The 20,742-nt window shown below is 63.2% G+C and overlaps 2 protein-coding genes across 5 annotated transcripts; both read left to right on the forward strand.

Annotated features, from left to right (window-relative positions):
* The first annotated feature begins 304 nt into the window (after positions 1-304).
* Positions 305-8,684, forward strand: TMEM214 (transmembrane protein 214). 2 transcript variants are annotated; one of them, XM_088053812.1, is made up of 18 exons: positions 305-471; positions 887-1,092; positions 2,501-2,651; positions 3,226-3,360; positions 3,483-3,565; positions 3,939-4,044; positions 4,380-4,461; positions 4,563-4,664; positions 4,836-4,977; positions 5,305-5,396; positions 5,508-5,556; positions 5,737-5,850; positions 6,138-6,255; positions 6,865-6,961; positions 7,186-7,252; positions 7,310-7,354; positions 7,850-8,001; positions 8,223-8,684. In XM_088053812.1, exons 1-18 carry the CDS (start codon positions 315-317, stop codon positions 8,347-8,349), a joined length of 2,025 nt encoding a protein of 674 aa, XP_087909938.1. In that variant the 5' UTR covers positions 305-314; the 3' UTR covers positions 8,350-8,684. The 2 variants fall into 2 exon arrangements, with proteins under 2 accessions (XP_087909938.1, XP_014116743.1); XM_014261268.2 differs by having other exon boundaries at positions 7,186-7,354.
* Positions 8,685-9,606: 922 nt separating this feature from the next.
* Positions 9,607-20,703, forward strand: AGBL5 (AGBL carboxypeptidase 5). Of its 3 annotated transcripts, XM_088053385.1 has the most exons (13): positions 9,607-9,875; positions 10,369-10,540; positions 10,844-11,010; positions 11,659-11,836; positions 12,072-12,250; positions 13,142-13,685; positions 14,146-14,315; positions 15,589-15,724; positions 16,142-16,332; positions 17,231-17,436; positions 19,798-19,898; positions 20,163-20,209; positions 20,410-20,703. In XM_088053385.1, exons 1-13 carry the CDS (start codon positions 9,679-9,681, stop codon positions 20,678-20,680), a joined length of 2,559 nt encoding a protein of 852 aa, XP_087909511.1. In that variant the 5' UTR covers positions 9,607-9,678; the 3' UTR covers positions 20,681-20,703. The 3 variants fall into 3 exon arrangements, with proteins under 3 accessions (XP_087909511.1, XP_087909510.1, XP_087909512.1); XM_088053384.1 differs by having other exon boundaries at positions 19,798-20,209; XM_088053386.1 differs by lacking the exons at positions 9,607-9,875; positions 10,844-11,010 and having other exon boundaries at positions 10,428-10,540; positions 19,798-20,209.
* Positions 20,704-20,742: the final 39 nt, after the last annotated feature.

The following is a 20,742-nucleotide window of genomic DNA, read 5'->3' on the forward strand; positions in this document are numbered from 1 at the left end:
ATCTCAAGGCTCCGCCCCCTTTAGGTCGGGGCGGTTCTGCAGGCGAAGTCGCGAAAGCCCTGGACACGTCCCCGCCTCTTGGCCCCGCCCCCGTCGGCTGCGTCATCAGCGCAGTTCCCCCGCAGTCCCCGCTGGGTCGCGTCACGGAGGCCGTTGTGTGGGCGGGGCCTCCGGGGGGGGGCGCGCGCGTTTCCCTGCGAGGCGGGGCGGGGACGTGGCAGCCGGCGCGAGCGGCGCGTGTCCGAGGGCGCAGCCAATCAGCGGCGGCGGCGCGCGCACGCGCCCCGGCCCCGCCCCTGGCGCTCCGACTCTCGATGGCGGCGGCGGGAGCGGCCGCGGGCCCGGGCACGGCCGGCGCCGGTCCTGGCCGGTGGGAAGTGGTACGCAAGGGCCGGCGGGGACCCACGGGCGGCTCCGGCAGCCGCCGTGCCTTGGGAGAGGCCAACGCCGGTCGCGCTCTGCCCGTGTCCGGTGAGTGTCAGCGCCCGCGGGCCCCCGGGGTGGCGGGCGGGGGTCCCGTGGGTCTGGGGGCGGTGTCTGCCGGGGCCTGCGGGCCTTGCGTTGGACGGACGGGGGTCCCCGGGGGGTCACGGCGAGAGGAGGGTGTAGCTGGAGGGTCGCGCGTGGGGCTCTCCAGTGGGTCCCGCAGGTTCGGGAGCGGCTGCCGAGGCTGGGCGGGCTCGGCGGGGCGTGGGGCGGGCCCCGGGGGGTGCGGAGGGGGCCCCGTGGGGCCTTGGGGGTGCTGCGCGCCATCCCTGGGCCCCTGCACACCGTGGGCAGCGAGCGGCCCTGGCCGGGGGGGCCAGATTTGCTCGCTGTGCCCAGATCCGTCCCCTCGTGTCGCCGCTGTCCGCGGCGCCCTCTGTCACCCTTTCCCTCTCCCCAGCTCCCATCGCCACCTCCAGCACCATCTTCCAGCTGGGCTTCGAGCGGGCGCTGCGGAAGCAGAACAAGGAGCAGGTGCCCCCGGCCGCGGCCCCCGAGCCGCCGCAGCGGAAGCAGCACGCCGGGAAGAGCGGCAAGAAGCCATCGGGGAACGACGCTGCAGCCAAACCGGGCAGGTGCCGCTCGCTGGAGGAAGCCTTGAAAGCCGTGAGTGTGCCCAGAGCGTGCCCGGCTGTTTCCCAGCCCACGGGAGCGCGTGGACAGAGCACCGGGCCGGCATTCCCGGCTGGCGTTCCGGCGGTGCAGAGCAGTGCCCCATCCCACTTCAGCCTCACCATATGGGCTGATCTCCCCTTGGGCCACACTGGAGGAGCTACCTCATGCTGGAGGCAGGAGACAGAGCGGCAGGAGGTGGCTGGAAGGGGATTTCTGCTTCCCTTTGTTACTGCTGTTTCTGGGAGGAACCCCAAGGAAGCCTCGTGATGGCTGGAGCCTCCTCCCAGTCTCCGTGGTGGGGCCTTGGGAGTCACCCTTTGCAGTTCCTGTGCTCTGGCTGGATCTGCAGAACCTGTCTGTGTCTGTCTTGCCTGTCCTGACCATATCTGAGCAGGGAAGGTTCCAGAACCAGCCGAGGCGGGCTGTGCTGGGGTGATGTGTCCCCGGGGTTGTCAGGCTCCTCCCCTGCCACAGGTGCTACATCGCCCTCATGCCCTGGGACCTCCCCTCCCCCGAACAAGGGGTTTCCCTCTGCGTCCCCCTGCACTGGGTGGGGTTTCTCTCCATCATTCCAGTAGTTCTCCACATCCAGCTTTTGCGCACCGTGCCAGCTGGTGCAGGACTGTGTGGGATTCCCATGTTCCCTGGGGAGGCAGGGCAGCCAGAGCTGTCCCTGTGCTCCGCGGTGACAGACACTGTGTGCGCCTGTCAGGTCACTGATGGGGGTTTCAGGGCAGGTTTCGTTTCCTGCCGTGGCACCAGCTGGTTTGTGTAGAATTCCTCTCGCAAGGCGGGGCTGAGGCAAGGTGCCCAAGGGGGAATCCTTGTGGTGGCAGTCCAAGGTGGCAGTGGGAATCCACTCACAGGGAACATGTTCAGGCTCTCACAGAGTCTGAGCCTTGCAACAAGCCCTGATGGAGCAGCCCCACAGATAATCCGGGTGTAAAAGCAGGGAATGAGCATGTCTGGGTAGCTCCTCCTGGTGGAGGAGAGGGGTGGGAGCTGCTTCTGTGTACCTGGTTTGGTGCTGCTGGGTTGTTTATCAGGTGGGTTTGGTTGCTCATGGCTGTTTCTTCTCTGGAGGACTCTGGGTTTGGACTGTGGACCAGCCATGACTGGGATCACCTCGGGCTTGTGCTTGCCAAGCTGCAGTCATGAGCAAGTCCTCAGTTTGGACTGATGGGCTTGCTGGCCAGGAGCCAGCTGCCCCAGGCAATGCTCTGGAGCTCTGGCAGGAGGGGTTTTCCATGTGGGAAGGGCGATGGTTTTGGGATGGAGGTGGGAGCATTTCCCTTCGTGCTCCATGGCCCCTTGGGAGTCAGGCTTAACTTTCTTCTTCCTGTACTTTTTGCCCAGTTCTGTTCATCCTGGGTTGAGTTTGTCTGTCTGTCACTTCCAGCTGGACCTGGTGGATCTGCAGAAGGAACTGGACAAGAGCCGGAGTGTGTTCCCCGAGAACCCCTCGGTGTGGGTGAAGGACCTGGCTGGGTACCTCAACTACAAGCTGCAGGCACCCAGGAGTGACCCCGTGCTGAGCCAGCACCCCCACGGTCCGTGTCCTGCTGCCGCTCGGGAACGATGGGGGCTGTGGTCCTTTGTTAACAGAATGGGGAGGATTTGCTCAGTTCTGGGCTGTCCCCTCAGCTGCCCTCTCTTGGCCACAAACACCATGAAATTGCCCGTACAGCTGGCACATCGGGTGCTTCCCCAGTCACCCCTCTCCATAGGGATCCATGACCTCTGCCTGCTGCTGTGGAGTTTGGGAGCTCACTCTCAGCTGTCTGCCCGCAGTGTCAGAGGGATGCTGGGGCAGCATTTCCCTTTCCTGCGTCATCAGTTAGTCCTCACTCACCTTGAGAACATGTCATTTCGGGTGGTGAGGAGAAGGGGAGAAAAGCATCTTCTCCAGACCCCTGTCCATCCCACAGCATCAGCATTCCATGGGAAGCCATCCCTTAGGGCTGGATTAGCCACCCTTGATGTGGAGTCACTGGGGGAAGGTCGGTGCTGGTATGAGGATGAGGAGCTCCCTGCACCCACCTCACCCTGGGCCGGTTCCTCCAGCTGCTGGTGCTGTCCAGAGCAGGGTCTCAGCAAGCTCTTCCCTCTCTTGTGCCACCCCAGACTACCCGTACTGCCTGGTGAGCAAGGAGCTGAGGAGCATCATCCGGTCCCTGCTGGGAAAGGCCTCGAGTGTCCTGGAGCTCTTCTTTGACCACTGCATCTACACCATGCTGCAGGAGCTGGACAAGACCCCAGGTCAGCACCCCAGGGCTCCCTGTCCTCTCCCCCGGTGTCTGCTCCTTGTTGCCTCTTTGGAAGCTCTGTAATTCCTCCACGGAGACCCTGGCTGAGCAGGACCTCCCCCATCTCCGTTCCAGGGGAGTCACTGCATGGGTACAGGATCTGCATCCAGGCACTTCTCCTGGCCAGGCCCCGGATTGCCACCACCAACCTGGGCAAGGTGAGCTGGGGTGAGCCAGGTTTGTGGGTGCTGTAAACCTGGTGGTGCTGCTCCTCCATCCCGTTTCACAAAGCCCTTGTACCTCTCTACCTTCCCCTGCAGAGGGACCAGTGTCCCCAGTGGGTCCTGCCTGCCCTACCCAGCAGCCTTGGACCCCTAGAGCTGGGTTTGGGGTTTTCCCCGTCCCCCTGCACCCCCGGTGCTGGTTTTGGGCTTCCCCCTATTCCTCCAGAGTGGCTGCTGGCCTCACCTGGAGCTGTAGGTCCCTCTCAGGGGCTAGGGGCCTGGGCACTGCTGGTCCCATGGCATGGAGCTTGGTTGGGCTGGGTTGGGTTGCAGCTCTCCCCAGCCAATGTGTCCTGTCCTCCCACAGTACCTGGAGGTGTTGCGCTCCCACCAGAACCGGCCGGCGAAGTGCCTCACCGTCCTCTGGGCGCTGGGGCAGGCCGGCTTCACTGACCTCCATGAGGGCCTGAAAGGTGAGAGCCAGGAGCAGCGGTATGGGATCCCCTCCTGGGACTGCCAGTGCACCTCCACTCCTGCTGGTGGTACTGCTTAGGGCTGGGAAAAGGTTGGGAAAGATCCTTTAGGTCTGGAATGCAGCTTCCCCCAGCTGGGACAGGAAAGTGCCTGGATCCTGAGCGGAACCATTCTGCCTGGAAGGACAGGGAGCGTGCTGCTCCACTGCTCCGCAGCACAACTACCCCAAAACCCTTCCCAAGGGGTCTGTCTGCCTGTCCACTGGGTGGCTCCTGTGCTGGGTTGTCGCGGTGTAGGGACAGCCCAGCCGGACCCCTCCCGCCTCTCCTTGCAGTGTGGCTCGGCGTCATGCTCCCGGTGCTCGGCATCAAGTCCCTGTCGCCGTACGCCGTTTCCTACCTGGACCGGCTCCTGATGTGAGTGATGCCCAGTGTCCCGCTGGGTTCCAGGGGCCCGGGGCTCTGGAGCCGGCGCTGCCCCTGCCAGACCCGCAGTAGCTCAGGGCCCTGTTCTGCAGGATGCACCCCAACCTCACCAAAGGCTTCGGCATGATCGGCCCCAAGGACTTCTTCCCCCTCCTGGACTTCGCCTTCATGCCCAACAACTCACTGTCCCCCAGGTACACTGATCCGTCCAGGCGTGCCATCCCCCAGCACAGCCCTGCCACCCTGGTGCCCTCGGTGCCACCCTGGTGCCCTCGGTGCCACCCTGGTGCCCTCGGTGCCACCCTGGTGCCCTCGGTGCCACCCTGGTGCCCGCCGGCCCTCAGCAGCCTCGCACTCTCCCCCAGCCTGCAGGAGCAGCTGCGGCGCCTCTACCCCCGCCTGAAGGTTCTGGCGTTCGGCGCCCGGCCCGAGGCAGCCCTGCACACCTACTTCCCCTCCTTCCTCTCCCGGGCCACGCCTGCCTGCCCGCCTGCCATGAAGAAGGAGGTGAGCCTGGCAGGGGGCACGGGCTGGCTTTGGTGGTGCCATGGAGCGGTGGCAGGACAGACGTGTGCTGTCACAAGGATGGTGATGCAAGGGTCATGCTGCCTGCTCCCAGGGGATAGGAATCATCAGACCGGGATGGTTTGGGTGGAAGGGCCCTTGAAGACCACCCAGCTCCGCCCCTCTCCGTGGGCAGGGGTGCTGCAGCTCCGTTGGGTGCTTCAGGAGGTGGCAGATGTGGGGGTGGGCAGCTGTGCCGAGGTACAGCCCAGGGCAGGGGGTGTCTGGCATGCCAGGGGGAGGGTCACACGTGCTGTGCTCCCTCTCCAGCTTCTGACCTCCATGAGCCAGTGCCTGAGCCTGGACCCACTGAGCTTCAGTGTCTGGAGGCAGCTCTACACCAAACACCTCGCTCAGTCCAGGTCAGTCCAGACTGGCTCCCAGTGGGGCTAGTGCCCACCTACAGAACCTTTGGGACACCTAAATTCCTTCTGGGAGCCTCTGACCAAGCCCCGTGTTCTCCTTCCCCCCAGTTTGCTGCTGAACCATCTCCTGGAGTCCTGGGAGAGCTGCAGCAAGAAGGTAGGGGTGAGCTGTGGGGTGGGGGCAGTTGTGGGGTGGGAGAATGTCCCCGTGCTGCTGTGAGAGCTCCCTGAGCTGGCCAGGTCCCCACACGACCTGAGGTTGTCCTGCTGGTGCCACAGCAGCTCAGGGGGTCTGTGGGGACCTGGGGCTCCTGACGCAGCTCCTGCTGTCCCCAAGGTGCATCAGTCACTGCAGGAAACGGTTCGCTCCTTCAAAGTGACAAACGAGGAGCTGGCGGCCAGGGGGGCCAGAGGGGACCAGGATGTGGCCGCCTGTGACGCCGCCTGCAAGGTGAGGGACGGGACAGGCAGGCACTGCCTGGTGGCACCGGGGCCAGACTGCAGCTCTGCTGGGGCTCTGCTGGGCCCCTCCTCTGCCAGCACGTGCTGAGGCAGAGCCCCACGGCGGCACACCCTGGGGACAGATGTGCTGGTCCCTGTCAGACCCCCCAGCTGCTCAGCAGATGTCTGTCCCAGCTGGGAAGCCGGGGCTGGGCGCTGCCAGAGTGCAGCAGGGCTGTGCTGGGGCCTCCCTGGTGCCAGGACCTGACGGTGACGGGGTCTTGTCCTCCCATCCAGGAGCTGCTGCACAAGATGAAGGGCCGGGGCTTTCCCTGGCCACGTCTGCTGCTTGTCCTGCTGGTCTTGGCCGCTGGCTTCTTCCTGCACGACGTGCAGACACACGGCTCCTTCCAGGGTATGGTGGGGAATCCTAGAATAATCCAGCTTGGAAAAGTCCTCTGGGAGCATCAGGCATCCCTCAGCACTCCCAAGGCCACCACTATCCCATATCCACACGAGTGCCAGATCCACGTGGCTTTTAAATCCTCCAAGGGATGGGAACTCCACCATTGCCCTGAGCAGCCTGGACAGCCCTTTCTACGACAAAACTGGTTTTTATTTACAACCTAAACCTTCGCTGTCACAAGCTTGAGGCTTTTTCTCCTTGCTCAGGAGTGATCCTCCTCCCTGGGATCACTCCTGTGGCTGTTCCCCTGAGCAAAGCCCCGCCCTGAAAAAGCCCTGCCTTTGTCCTGTACCTGCTGTGAGCAGTGGGGCCTGTCCATCTGTCCAGCTGGGGGGTCCTGGGGGATGCAGGTGCTGCAGGCAGACTGCCCTCTGCCTGCTCCCCTTTGGGAGGGTCTCCCTCCTCAGGGGGTTCTGTCCATCTGTCCTCTCCTGGAACATCTCCCAAGGGGTTCCACAGCACAGCTCAAGCCGCATGTCCCCACAGAGTCCTTGGGGACAGACAGACGCGTGTCCCTGCAGCCAAGGGCCACTCAAGAAACACACTTGTCTCTTGCAGCCTCGTCTTCTGCTCGGCTGCTCCGCTCCTCCGGCATCCTGCCTGCCTCCCAGCTGGCCTGGCAGAAGGTGTCCCTTGGCTGCCTGGAGGGGTACAGGTCTGTGACACCAACGTGGGTGAGGGGGGTGAGGCTGTTGTGCAGCAGGGCAAAGGTTTGGGAGAGAGCCAGGAGCTGTTCCCAGCCCTGCCTGGAAGCACTTTCAGCTTAGACTGGAACTCTCACCCCTTCACCCTGTGGTGGCAGCTCCGTGCCCATGTGCTCTGTGTGGGTGCCGCTGCTGCCGTGGTCCAGCAGTGCTCTCATCTGAGGACTCCCTGCAGGTGGCTGGAGCACAGCCTGGCCCAGCACGGTTCTGTGGCTGTGTCCATCCTGTGGCCGCAGCTGGAGCTGCTCTGGGAAACGAGCGGGGAGCTGGCCCGGGATGTGTCCCAGCAGTGCCACTCCCTGCTCTCCTGGCTCCATGGCAGCCTGCCCTGGCTCAGCGACTGGGTGAGTGGGGGCTCCCGGGCCTGGAGGAGACAAGGAATGCCAGTGGGGGGCTTGTAGGACTGGGAAATCTCTGTCAGGGGGATACAGGGGGGGAGACCTAGGATGGTGACATGTTTGCCACTGCTCCTGGCAGGAGTCCCCAGTGCTGGGGTTCTGGGAAGGGGACAGCTCCACGGCACATCTGGTGCTGTCTGTCCTCCTGTGGCACCAGCCTGCTCCAGCTGCTTCCAGTGACTGTGGAAGGGAGGGAGCTCAGAAAACTCCTGGTGCTCCTGAAGCCAGCATTTTGGTGGCAGTGGGGTGACATCAGTGTTTCACAGAATGTGGGTGCCCTGTCTGCTGAGTGCTGGAGAAGAGGGAATGTGGGGGGAGCTCAAGGATGCTGGGGAAGGGAGGGGTGAGGTGGGCCCATCACGGGTAGCTGGGACCCCAGACTGTGCCCAGATGTGCTGGAGGGGTTGTTGTTCACCCCGGGCCGTGTCTCTGCTCCTGCAGTTCCAGAACCGGCTCCCCGAGTCGCTGCTGCACTTCGCCGAGTGCGTGCGGGAGCTGCTGCTGTTCCTGCTGCGGAGCTGCCTGGCACCGCTGCTGCAGGGCCTGGCTGCGGTGCTGCAGCGGGGCTGGCAGAGCTGCCTCGACTCCTGCAAGTGAGCGGCCCCCACTGCACGGTTCCCCTCGGGCGCCGCCCCCTGGGCTTGGCGCTGCACTTGTGTCTCTCCCTGTGCCGGCCGGGGGTGTCCCCTAATCCTGCTCTGCAGACCCGGCACCAGGGCTGCTGTGGCCCTGCCCTAGGGGCTCCCGTATCCTCCGTGTCCCCGTCCCTCCTGGCTCCGAGTGCCCCTGTAATCCCTCGTCTTTGCTTTTCCAGTGGGGACGTGACGTGGGAGTGCGTGAGGGACCACTTGATGAGCTTCACCTATTCTTCCTGGGCTTACCTGCAAAACGCAACCCTGGCCCTCAAGAACTGGGCCCTGGCCATGATTTCTGGACACTGAGCTGCTCTCTGGAGGTCACACCACCTCCCAGAGTCCTGGCTGCCCAGGAGTATCCAGAATGCAGCAGGATGCGGGACAGAGGCGGCAAGGGCAATACCACAGGAACTTCGGGTCAAATCGGGGCTTTTGGGAAGGTTTATTTTTTTGGAGGCTGGGGAGACACACATCCAGGTTTTTCCACACCCAGCGACCACTTTGGGTTTCCCTATCCTGCTGTCCCTGGGTGGGTGATCCCCATCCCCTTGTGTTTTGCCTGCTTACAGTATCAGGGGTAAACACCTGGAGCCCCTCACCTTCCCACCCCTTCCTACCAATGAATGAACTGATTTATTTTATTACTTTTTCCTTATAATTGCTTCGTATACTTAATATTTCTTCCTTATTGAAGATGGCTGTGCATGGTGGGGGGCAGGGGCTGTCCAGACCCCCTGCAGCCCCATTCTCACCCACAGCAGGAGGGGCAATGCCTGGGCTGGGGCGCTTTAAAGGAGTCCAAGGAGCTGCTGGTGCCAGGTGCTGCCACGCCACGGGTCAGCCCTGGGGGTGGGGTGTTCGTGTGGAGGTGTCAGTTTCGACCCCCACCTCTGCCAGTGTCACCTGTGTGAGTGTGCATGGGGGTGGTGAGTGCCTGTGTTCTTACAGGTGTGTGTGTGTTGGAGCACCTGTGTGTACCTGTGTGCTCACCCACGTGTGGGCATGGACAGGTGTCTGTGCCTCCGTGCACACCTGTGCACTGTCTGTGCACACCTGTGTTCTGTGTCTGTGCACACCTGTGTTCTGTGTCTGTGCACACCTGTGCTCTGTCTGTGCACACCTGTGCTCCGTGTCTGTGCACACCTGTGTTCTGTGTCTGTGCACACCTGTGCTCTGTCTGTGCACACCTGTGCTCTGTCTGTGCACACCTGTGCTCCGTGTCTGTGCACATCCCTGTCCATTCACACCCAGTGTCCGGTCACTCCCGGTGTCCATTCATTCCCAGTGTCCGGTCACTCCCGGTGTCCATTCATTCCCGGTGTCCATTCATTCCCGGTGTCCGGTCACTCCCGGTGTCCATTCATTCCCGGTGTCCGGTCGCACCTCTGGGGACGGAGCCCAGCGAGGGGCGTGGCCAGTACACTAAAGGGGCGTGGTCCGTGCCCTGAAAGGGGCGTGGTCGAGAGCACCTGCGGTCCCCGTGCCGCTGCGTTCGTTGCCGAGGCGCCAGCCAATGGGCGGGCACGTTGCTGGGAGGCGGCAGCCAATGGCCGCGTGCGTTGCTGTTGCCGGGCGGCCCGTACCGGCCGTCCCGGGGCCGTCCCGGGGCGATGCCGGTCCCGGCCCTGCCGGGCCATGGAGATCCGCTGCGGGGGTCTCCTCTTCAGCTCCCGCTTCGACTCGGGGAACCTGGCACACGTAGAACAGGTGCGGCCTACAGAGCTGGGAGGCGGCCCCGCCGCCCGCGCCAACGCTCTCCCCGCCGCCGACTACGAGTTCAACGTGTGGACGCAGCCCGACTGCGCCCACACTGAGTATGAGAACGGCAACAGGTACCGGTGTGCGGGGGAACCGGGAAGGGGCGGCTGGTACGGGGCGGAGGTGCCGGGGTCCGGGTGGATTCCCCCGGGCAGGGTTGTGGCGGGGCCCCGGGAGTGGCTGCTGCGCTGTGGGGCTGTCGCTGGGAGCGCGGTCGGTGGGGCTGCGCGGCTGAGGAATGGGGCTGGGGAAGCCAGAGTAGCCCTGGGGGGGCTCGGGGAGTCTGTGCCGTCCCCCGGAGGTCTGACAGGCTCCGGCGGGGCGGGGTGGTACCGCGTTGGGCTGGGTTCCCCGGGCAGAGGGAGCGGCGGGGCTGGGGGTCTGAGGAAAGGGGCTGGGGAAGATCGAGGGATCGGAGGAGCCCCGGGAGGGGGTTCAGGCGCTCCGGGTCCGCCCCCGCCGGGGCTCTGACAGGCTCGTGGTGGGTCCGGGTGTGTGGAAGGGACACCGGAGAGCTCGGGGACCCCCGGGCAGCGGCTGAGGCGGCGCCGCTCCACCCCTCCCCAGGTCCTGGTTCTACTTCAGCGTGCGGGGGGGTGCCCCGGGGAAGCTGATCAAGCTGCACATCCTGAACATGAACAAGCAGAGCCGGCTGTACGCGCAGGGCATGACCCCCTTCGTGCGCACCCTGCCCGTGCGCCCGCGCTGGGAGCGCATCCGGCAGCGGCCCAGCTTCCAGGTGAGAACCTGGAACGCTCCCTGTGCCGGGGGAGGGGTCGGGCAAGGGCAGCTCTGGGGGCACAGCCACCCTTCACTTCCGGCACTGAGGTGACCTCCAGAGTCTGCTGGGTTAGTGGAGCAGCTGGTTTGTTCCTGGCATCTCCAAGGGAGGGATAGGAGCTGCTATGCCATGGGGATAGCCAAGGGCCAGTGGCCATGGGCACCCCCAGTGCCTGGTGGGGGCCAGAGGAGAGCAGTAGGGGCTGTGCTAGGGTGGCTCTGCCCCCGAGCCCACGCCCACCCCTCTCCGTGTCCGTGGCAGGTGGTGGAGACGCAGTTCGTGCTGTCCTTCGTGCACCGCTTCCTGGAGCACCGCGGGGCCACCACCTACTTTGCTTTCTGTTACCCCTTCTCCTACACTGAGTGCCAGGACATGCTGGCACAGCTGGACGGCCGCTTCCAGGACTGCAGGCACATGTCCCCCAGCAGGTGTGCCTCCCACTTTCTGCTTTCTGGCTTTTGTCCCACCTTCCTGGCCCTCACACCTTTCCTGGTCTGTGCCTGCTTGAGTTTTTTCCCCTGGGGAAGCTCTGTCTGCAGCAGGAGGGTCTCTGTGCCTTCCCCATAGATGCCTGGCCCATGCTTCTCTGTGCCCCAGCTCTGTACAAGCAGTGGCAGCAGCTCACCCTGAGCTACCCACATTCCAGAAGATCCCTGATTGTTCTGGAACCCAGCTCCTCCTGCCAGAATGGGTTATCTCCCTGGTGGGATGAATCCCTCAGTGTCCTGTCCCTCCTGCTGGGCTGAATTATCCCTCCCGTGGGATGACCTGACCTTCTGTGCCAGGTCTGTCTGTGCATGAGCTGATCCCCCACCGCTTCCACAGCTGGGGGGTTGGGCAGTGCAAACCCCAGCCCTGGGCCCCCTCCTTGCCCTGAAGGAACGGCTGCTCATGTTCCCAGCAGGCTCTGAGGGCATCTAGCAGCAAACAGCCCAGGTGTAGGGGTGGTCCTTGTGGGGCTGGGGCTGCTCAGCTCCCGGGGCACAGAGCTCAGGCTGTGAGTACAGGCAGCATTCCCGACCCAGCTGGGAGCCCCCCTGCTCTGGGGCTGGCTGAGATCCCTTCTCACCCCACAGCCCCCTTGACTCGGTCTACTACCACCGGGAGCTGCTCTGCCACTCTCTGGACAAGCAGCGTGTGGACCTGCTGACCATCACCTCGTGCCATGGCATGCAGGAGAAGCGGGAGCCCCGGCTGGACAAGCTTTTCCCAGACACCAGCACACCCCGGCCTCACTGCTTCACTGGAAAGAGGGTGAGAGACCACGCAGGTGTTGGGGCTGGGCTGGGGATGGGGGGCCAGCAGCCCCTGTGCTGGCCCACGTGTTGTCAACTTACTGCAGCCCCCGTGTCTGTGACCAGAACGGCATCGCGTCCCCAAGGGCTGGAGCATTTGGGCAGTTTGTGGAGCAAAGTCTGTGAGACCCTTCGCTGTTGCAGTATCCTGGGGCAGGCAGGATGCCCCCCTCACCCTGTCTGTTTGTCCCCAGGTGTTTTTCCTCAGCAGCAGAGTCCACCCAGGAGAAACCCCCTCCAGCTTTGTCTTCAATGGCTTCTTGGACTTCATCCTGCGGGAGGAGGATCCCCGTGCCCAAATGCTGCGGCGGATGTTCGTCTTCAAGCTCATCCCCATGCTGAACCCCGATGGGGTGGTACGGGGACACTACCGGTGAGTGCAGGGCCCAGCCAGGCTCTCCTGGCTGAGCCTGCTCTGTGTTTCATGGAATCATTTGGGCTAGAAAAGTCCTGCGTGACCATTGAGTCCAACCATTCCCCCAAGAAAAAGAAGCAGAAACCATTTAGTTGAATATTGGTTGATAGATGTGAGCAAAAAGTGAGTGTCCTTCAGTGATGGGTGTAGGCAGGGAAAAGGCGGTGAGTTTGCTGAAGAAGGGATCTCAGAAAGCTGATTGTATGATTTTTGTAAAATTTATAAAATCACAGAACCCCAGGTTCACTTGGGTTGGAAAAGCCCTGTGAGACAATTGAGTGCAACCCTTCCCCAGCACTGCCCAGGCCACCACTGACCCATGGCCCCAAGTGTCACATCCTCAGGGCTTCTAAATCCCTCCAGGGATGGGGACCCCACCCCTGCCCTGGACAGCCAGTGCTGGGGCTGGAGAGCCCTTTCCACAATGAAAGTGTTCCCAGTATCCAACCTAAGCCTTCCCTGGTTCAACTTGAGGCTGTTCCCTCTGGTTCTGTCTCTTGTTCTCTGGGAGCAGAACCCAACCCTCCCACCACAGCTCCATCCTCCTATCAGGGAGTTGCAGGAAGTGACAAGGTCCCCCCTGAACCTCCTTTTCTCCAGGCTGAGCCCCTTTCCCAGCTCCCTCAGCCCCTCCTGGTGCTCCAGCCCCTTCCCAGCTCCGTTCCTGTCTCTGGGGAGGATTGTGCAGGGCTCTGCCGCACTGTGCAGTGTCAGTGCTCTGGCAGCTTCTGGCTGTTGATTTGGCCATTGTGCTCCAGGACAGAGCCCAAAGCCCTCGGCATTCCAAGGTGAGCTCAGCTCTGCTGGAGCGCCCTGGCAGGTGCTCACGTGTCTCCGCTCTGTCTGCAGAACGGACTCGCGCGGGGTGAACCTGAACCGGCAGTACCTGCACCCCGACGCCGAGCTGCACCCTGCGGTGTACGGTGCCAAAGCCATCCTGCTCTACCACCACATCCACAGCCGCGTCCTGCCGGGCTCTCCGGACTGGAGGACGTTTGTCTCCCCACTCAGCACCAGCTCACTGAGCATAAAATCTCCCAACTGTCCCGTCCCGGCCGTGGAGGCCACGTTATCAGAGCTGGACAAAACCAACAACCTCCGCAACTGCCCCGGCACCTGGCGTGCCAGCACCCAGTCCTGCCCGGCCCAGGGTGCCCAGCTGCCAGACAGCACAGAGCAAGCTGCCTGGATCCTCCCTTCGAGCCACAGCACCGAGCACTGTGAGGAGGGGCTGTGGACGCCTCCCCCAGCCCCCAGCCCCGAAGCTGCTGAGCCCCCAGAGCCCATTGCACCCCGGGACAGTGGCCTGGCTTACTACGTGGACCTGCATGGCCACGCGTCCAAGCGCGGCTGCTTCATGTACGGCAACAGCTTCAGCGACGAGAACGACCAGGTGAGGGCACAGCTAAATTCTGGGGCTGCTGCGGCTGCCAGGACCCTCCTGCTGCTCTGCCCGCTGCCCAGGGACCCCAGTGCTCCCACTGCTGTGAGATGGGCATGGAATGTCACATCTGTCACATCTGTTCCTGTCACAGTTCCTTCCTTTTCCTTTTCCTTCTCCTTTCCTTCCTTCTCTTTCCCTTCCTTCCTCCTCCTTTCTGCTTCTTTCTCCTCTCCTCCCCCAGTCTGGTGACCAGGGCAGCAGGAGGTCTCACATTTTCCCTGGGAGCTGGCATGTGTCATCAGGGTGTCCTCCCAGCTGGCTGTCAGGGAGGTGGGCAGGGGGTGGGCAACGTGCCATGGGCACAGACGGATCTTGTGAGACCCTGGAAGTGTGGGCAGACTGGTCCCACTGGAGCAGGATGAGCAGCCAAGGGTCCCCAGTCACCCCTGTTGCTCCCTGCACTCTGCAGGTGGAGAACATGCTGTTCCCCAAACTCATCTCCCTGAACTCCCCTCACTTTGACTTCACGGGCTGCAACTTCTCGGAGAAGAACATGTATGCCCGGGACAAGCGGGACGGGCAGTCCAAGGAGGGCAGCGGGCGCGTGGCCATCTACAAGGCCCTGGGCATCATCCACAGGTAGGGCAGCCCCGGGGGCCATCTGGCCCAGCACTAAGTGCTTCTGCTGGGTGGGGGTGTTGGACAAAGGGGGAACCAGTTCCGTGGGACAGGCACGTCCTGCGTGGCCCCAGGGCGGGTCAGCAGAGCCTGGGCCTGGTTGTGCCGGGTGCTGCCGTGTTCCTGAGATGCAGGCTCAGCCAGGCTCCTTTCCTTCCTGTTCCTCCCCATCCCTCCTGCAGCTGCTCTGGCTTCTCCCTGCTCTTGCACAGCTTTCTGAGGGGAATTCTCCTCTTTCCTGGGTGTTTCTGTCTATATTGAGCTGTAACTAAGTAGAGTTGCAGTGGGCACAGCATCCCCATGGCTGTGTGTGAGATTCCAGCCTCAGCCTATCAATGGTCCCATGAGTTGGGGATACCTGTGATCCACCCCTCTCCCAGGATTTACCTGGCCTGTTCCTGTGCTGGGAACACACCACCGGATGAGGCAGGCAGACCCAGAGGTTCTCTCAGTTTCGTCAGTGCTTGCTGTGTACTCAGCTGCTGCTTTGTGCTCAGTGCCAGTCCAGCCCCACAGGAACAAACACACACGTGGGCTTTGGGCGTGGGTCACTGGGGTACTTTGCTCTGTCACTGACCCGGAGCAGCCCAGGTTGTTGATCCAACAACCCAAAAATGTGCTGAGAGTGCTCACAGTGCACATGTGGTCCCTCAGGCAGACTGGGACAGAGCTGCTCAGGTTTTCTGCTGTGCCGGCCCTGCAGCTGTCTCTGGGCAGTGGGACAGACAGGAGCCATCCTAGGGCAGCTCCTAGCCCACACTTCTCCATCCCTCCTCCTCTGGGAGGAAGTGCTCCAAGGCACCTTGAAGGTCAGGGGAAGGCTGTAGCCACCCACTTCCTGGATTGTTGGTGACGACATCAGATGATTCCTTTCCCCTACCCATCAGGGACAGCCCCCAATCCCCATCACCTTCCAGAGGTGACCAGGAGGACTCCTCACAGAGACCTTGGCACTTTGGGTGCCACCCTCAGGGCCCCAGACATCCATCCCAAATTCCCATCATGCTGATCTCTGGTACATCCATGCATCCTCACACAGGGCATGGCCATTCCTGCCGTTGGAGGGTGCTGTCCTCAGTACCCTGCCACTTCCCCTGCACTTTGTGTCCTTTGGAGCAGGGCCCCCTTCCTGGTGCCGTGAATCTGCTGAAGTGGCTCTCCCAGGGGAATAATGTGCGATAACCCCAGCCCTCCTGTGGGTCTGTGGCCTAATGGGCTCCCTCGTGCCCCACAGCTACACCCTGGAGTGCAACTACAACACGGGGCGCTTGGTGAACAGCATTCCGGGGGCGTGCCATGACAACGGCCGTGCCAGCCCCCCGCCACCGCCCGCCTTCCCCTCCCGGTACACCGTGGAGCTCTTCGAGCAGGTACAGGGGTCTCAGGGGAGCCTGCATGGGGAGTGAGATAGAGTTGGCTGGAATCTGGGGCTGGGGTTTCTTTCCACTTAACTTTGCTGTCCTGAGCTGTAGGGAGCTGTCCCTTTGCCCAGTGCCCCTGGCATTCTCCATTCCTGGAATCCCCCCTTCCTGATGCTCTCATCTCCCCTCGTGCCCCCTTCTGCTGGTGTCTTCCTCTTCCTGTAACCCCGTCAGTACTCCTCTCCCCAGGGCCCCCTACTGTATCCTTCCTTCCCTGTGTCCCTTTCTTCCCCCATGCTTCCTCTCTCCCTGTGCTCCCCTTCTCCCTGGGCCCTCTCGTTGTGCCCTCTCATGCTCATCGGTTCACGTTTCTCCTGTTCCTCCTCTCTCCTCGTGCCCCCCTCACCTGTGCGCTGTCCCGGGCAGGTGGGCCGGGCGGTGGCCGTGGCAGCCCTGGACATGGCCGACTGCAACCCCTGGCCGCGGATCGTGCTCTCGGAGCACACCTGCCTGGGCAACCTGCGCGCCTGGATGCTGAAGCACGTGCGGGGGCTGCGCGGCGCCGGCGGGGGCCCGCGGAGGAGAGGAGGTGCCAGGACCCCCCCCAGGAGCTCCACGTAAGGGCTGGCTGGGGCGAGCGTGGGAGCTGCAGGATAACGGCACTTAGAGATGATAAATGTCCCCAAGTGAGTCACCTGCCAGGGTCACCTGCCCTGGCCCTAGCTCTTGCAAGCTCTGGGAACTGCTGTTGTCAGTCCCTCTGCTCCGAGCCATCGGCAGAGAAGGGCAGAGAGTGAACTGGTTGGGATTTGACTGCCCCAGTAATCTGGGAGGTCTCTCCTGCATCACCTCCAAGACTGGACTGGGAGAGACTGAGGGCACTGGGAGGCTCAGCCTGGGGAAGAGGAAGCTCAGGGAGACCTTCTTCCTCTCCACAGCTGCCTGACAGCAGGGTGGAGCCAGGTGGGGCTTGGGCTCTGGTCCCAGGAAACAAGGGACAGGACAAGTGAAAAAGGCCTCCAGTTGTGCCAGGGGAAGTTCAGGTTGGATATTGGGAACAATTCCTTCCTGGCAGCACAGGCTGCCCAGGGCAGGGGTAGAGTCTCCATTTCTGGAGGGATTTAAAGGCTCTGTGGATGTGGCACTTGGGGCTATGGGTTGGTGGTGGCTTTGGCAGTGCTGGGGAAGGGTTGGACACGATGGTATCTTAAGGCCTTTTCCAAACTCAGCAATTCCAAGACTTGGGACTGAGGGTGAGGACGTGGGAACCCTGAGACAACGCTGCTGGCACAGCGATGTGTGGCACAGGGCGCTGGGGCTGCAGCTCTCAGGGAGTGTTCTGGTGACATCCTTGTCCCCAGCTGTTCACCAGCTCCTGAGGAGAAGTCCAGGGCTCTGCCAGAGGTGGTGCTGCAGCCGCTCAGCACTCGGTGCTGGCCTGTGATGGTGGGTGGAGGGTGCAGAGGGGAGCCCCCCTCACCGTGCTGGGCTGACCCCCATCTCTCACCCCTCCAGAGGGCTGCCCACCTCGGCCTCTGACAACACACTGGCCCGTGCCAGGAGCTTCAGCAACGGCACCAGTGGCAGCGGGGGCAGCCAGCAGGACTCCCCCCGAATCCGAACCTCTCCCAGCTTCACCTTCGGCAGCCCCAGGCCCCCGGCTGCGGCCGTGGCCTCCCAGAGCCCCCTGAGTAGCGGCAGCACCCCGGCCCTGGGCAGAGGTAAGCCAGGCTGGGGACCCCTTGCACGCCTGCTGCGGCGCCTGTCGAGCTGTTGTGCGGGAGCACGGCCCTGAGGGAGGTCAGCACTGGCCTGTGCTGGGCTCGGACACAGTGACAGTGGGTTTGTGTGGAACAGTGAGTGTGAGGGGCCCCATCCCCGCAGGAGGGTCCTGACCTGGGCCAGGGCTGACTGTGCACAGCAAGACCTGCAGTTTTACAGCCCAGCTGAGCTCCTCCTCCACGGCCCTTCAGCCCTGGCTGGGCAGGAGCTGCTGCTGCTCCACTGGGATTTGTGGGACCCTGGGCAATGGGGCAGTGCTCCCCCCTCCAGTGCCAGGGCCAAGGGGCTTCTGAAGAAGCCAGTATAGAAAACTTTTGCTCAACTTCCCACTGTTTCCAAGCATTCCTAAGGCCAGCAGGGACACACCGAAGTGCCTTTCCCCTCTTTAGGCACTGGCTGGGCAACAGTGGGTTGTGACCTGTGGCTGTGGTGAGGTGAGCTGGCAGGGGCCACCAGAGGGTTTCCAACATGCAGAGTCCCCTCTGGTGGAGGCTGATGTGCTGCACTGGCTATGCCCCCGTGGGGAAGGGGCTCAGGGCCCTGGGGAGCAGGCAGTGGCAGGGGAAGCCCTGGGGGCACCGTGCTCCAAAGCCTCCCAGCACCCAGGGCTGGGGGTGCAAGCTGGGGGCAGGTGCCTGTGTATGTGCCTGGGTGTGCCTGAAGCTGCGCTTGTGTTGTTGACCTCTGCATTCCTCTGGTGTCCGTTGTGTTGCCCTCGGGGTTTGCTGCCCAGCCCTCTGTCATGACTGTGTCTTGTCTGCCATGAGAACATGGTGGGGAGGAAATAAAAGGCTGATGTTCTCATGGGCACGTTGTTCTGTCTGTTCCTTTGGCCGGGCCCACCTGGAGCGACCCCTGGCCTCATTCCTGGCTGAAGGAACTGGGGACAGTTGGGGACATGAGCAGGAACAGACCGTGTGAGCTGGAGGGGCAGAGCAGGTCCATGGTGTCCCCAGAACCAATTGGGTGGGGTCTCCTGCCTCCCTGGCCCGTGGTCCCCACTGGCGTGGCCTCCTCCAGCACAGTGACCAGCAGTGTCCATGGGACACTGCACCTTCCTGCTGCCTGGCACTGGGACCTGGCTCTTCCTCCCCTGCCCTGGCATCAGCTTGTCCTGCTTCCTGCCTGGCCACTGGCAGCTCTCCCAGCACCTTCTCCCACAGTGCTGCCACTCCACCCACGAGGGGCCCAGCACTGTCAGCACCACTGTGTCTGCACGGGGATTGGGGCCAGGGATGCTCTGACCCCTGGCTTTGCCTTCCAAGCCCTGTGCTCGTGCCCTCCTGCTGGCTGTGCCACTGCAGCCTCTGCCCTCCGCAAGCAGTGGGGAAGGAAGCCGAGTATGCCTGGAGGTGTGATAGGGTTGGGGGCTGGATTGCACAGGGTAAAGACCCTGTTGCCCTGGTCTTGTTCCACCCTCCCCCTTCTTCCCCATGTCCCATCCCAGCCTGGCCACGCCCTGGGGAGTCCAGACCTGTGTTCATGCTAGGGTGAGGGGGTCTCTGCCAGACCCCCAGTGACACCCTCAGCCACTGCTGGCCTTTGCCAGCTGAAGTTGGTCACCAGGTTTTAGTCCAGGTGAAATCGGCTGCCACTTGCCAGTAGCTGCACTGGCAGCAGGGGCTGTGGCCCATCCTGCCCAGCAGACACTCCTGCTTGCAGGGTCGCATTTGCTGCGGGGTCTGGCCCTGGCTTCACCCCAGTGGGCGGTATGCCCTCCCCACCTCACTTCTTCAGTGGGATGGGGAGAAAACTGGATTGGGATAAAAACTTGAACCAGGTGAGAAGAGACTGGGTGCAAAACTGAAGTAATTCAGGTGTTTTTTCAGTGCTGTCCACTGCAGCCAGACCCCCAAATGCTTTCCTTTTTCCCCCAGCTCCCCTAGCTGAGCGGATGTCCCATGCTCCAGGACATACCCTGGTTCAGCAGGCACGGCTGTGCCCCCAGCTCCTCACTCCTGGCTAGCACGGTCACACGAGTGCCATGGGAGCCAAGCCAGAACTGGCTGGAGCTGGGGCCAGTGATGTGCAGAACCACACAGCACAGCTGGGGCAGCACAGCTGGGATTGAGCTCTGTGCCCTTCACATCCTCCCACCAGCACCAGATGCTCCGAGCGACCCCTCGGTGTCAGGCTGTGCGGAGGGGCCCAGCCATGGCAAAGCTGGCAGGGAGGGGCACGTGTGTGGCCACTGCAGGGTACCACAGTGTCACTGGGCTGTGCCACTGTGCCCCGGGATGGGCAGCTGGTGACCGAGCCCCCACCAACACCAGCTGAGCTCTGTCTCCTCTGTCACACAGGGACTCTGCCCACGGGCACGCGGGCAGCGCTGAGCACCGGCCACAGACCACGGGAGGCCCAGCGAGGCATGGAACAGCTCCAGGGCATGGCACCTCTGCAGGTATCAGAGGCACCAGCAGGGAGGGGACCTGGGGGTGCAGCAGGGCCTGTGCCCAGGGAGGGAGCTGCCCCACAGCTCTGCAGAGTGGGTCCTTTGGGGGAAGACCTTTGGGGGGCTGCCCCAAACACTGGGAGCCCCTCAGGGACTGGGAACCTCCCCACCTGTGGGGCTCTGCCAGATATTTCTGTCCCATATACCTTTCCCCAAGACATGGGAAAACCCCAGGGACGAAGGACGCTGATCCTCTTCTCCCCTCTCCCACAGGTGCTCCCAGTGAAGCTGAATTCCCGGAGAGCCCCAGAAAGGCCTGGGTAGGTGCTGCTGCCAGCTGCAGCGTGGGGTCATCTCGCAGCCCTTGCCAGCAGTGGGGCAGTGGGAGCCCAGAGCAAAGCCCCTGCTGGGCAGGGAGAGTGGGTGACCTGACAGCCCCAGGCAGGGGGCTGTGGGGCATGAGAGGAGCTGGGGCTGCCAGGACTATCGTGACCCGCTGACACCAGTCTCTGTCCCACAGGGCTCTGTCCGGAGGCCCCAGTGCCCCCCGCGAGGGTGCTGAGCACCGAGGGACCCTTCCTGTGCTGGGGCAGAGGCTCGCAGCCCCAGCCCCGCCGTACCGGGGAGCTGCAGGGCTGCCCCGGCTCTGCCCTGCCCCGTGCCGGCAGCACCTGTGCAAGGGCCCGGTGTCCCCCCTGTCCCTGCCCGCGCCGCTGGCCCCCACCACAGCACCCCAACACCGATCCCCCCTTGCCCAGCTCCTGCCGACAGCTCCTCTGTTCCTGCGCTGAGCCCCCCGCCCGGGCCCGCCGAGGGACTCCCGCGCTCCCGCCCCAGCCCCGCTCCTCCCCGC

Source organism: Pseudopodoces humilis, chromosome 3 (assembly GCF_049639895.1).
Source record: "Pseudopodoces humilis isolate 2021_Gansu_Grassland_sample_001 chromosome 3, ASM4963989v1, whole genome shotgun sequence".
In the NCBI taxonomy this organism is placed as follows: domain Eukaryota; kingdom Metazoa; phylum Chordata; class Aves; order Passeriformes; family Paridae; genus Pseudopodoces; species Pseudopodoces humilis.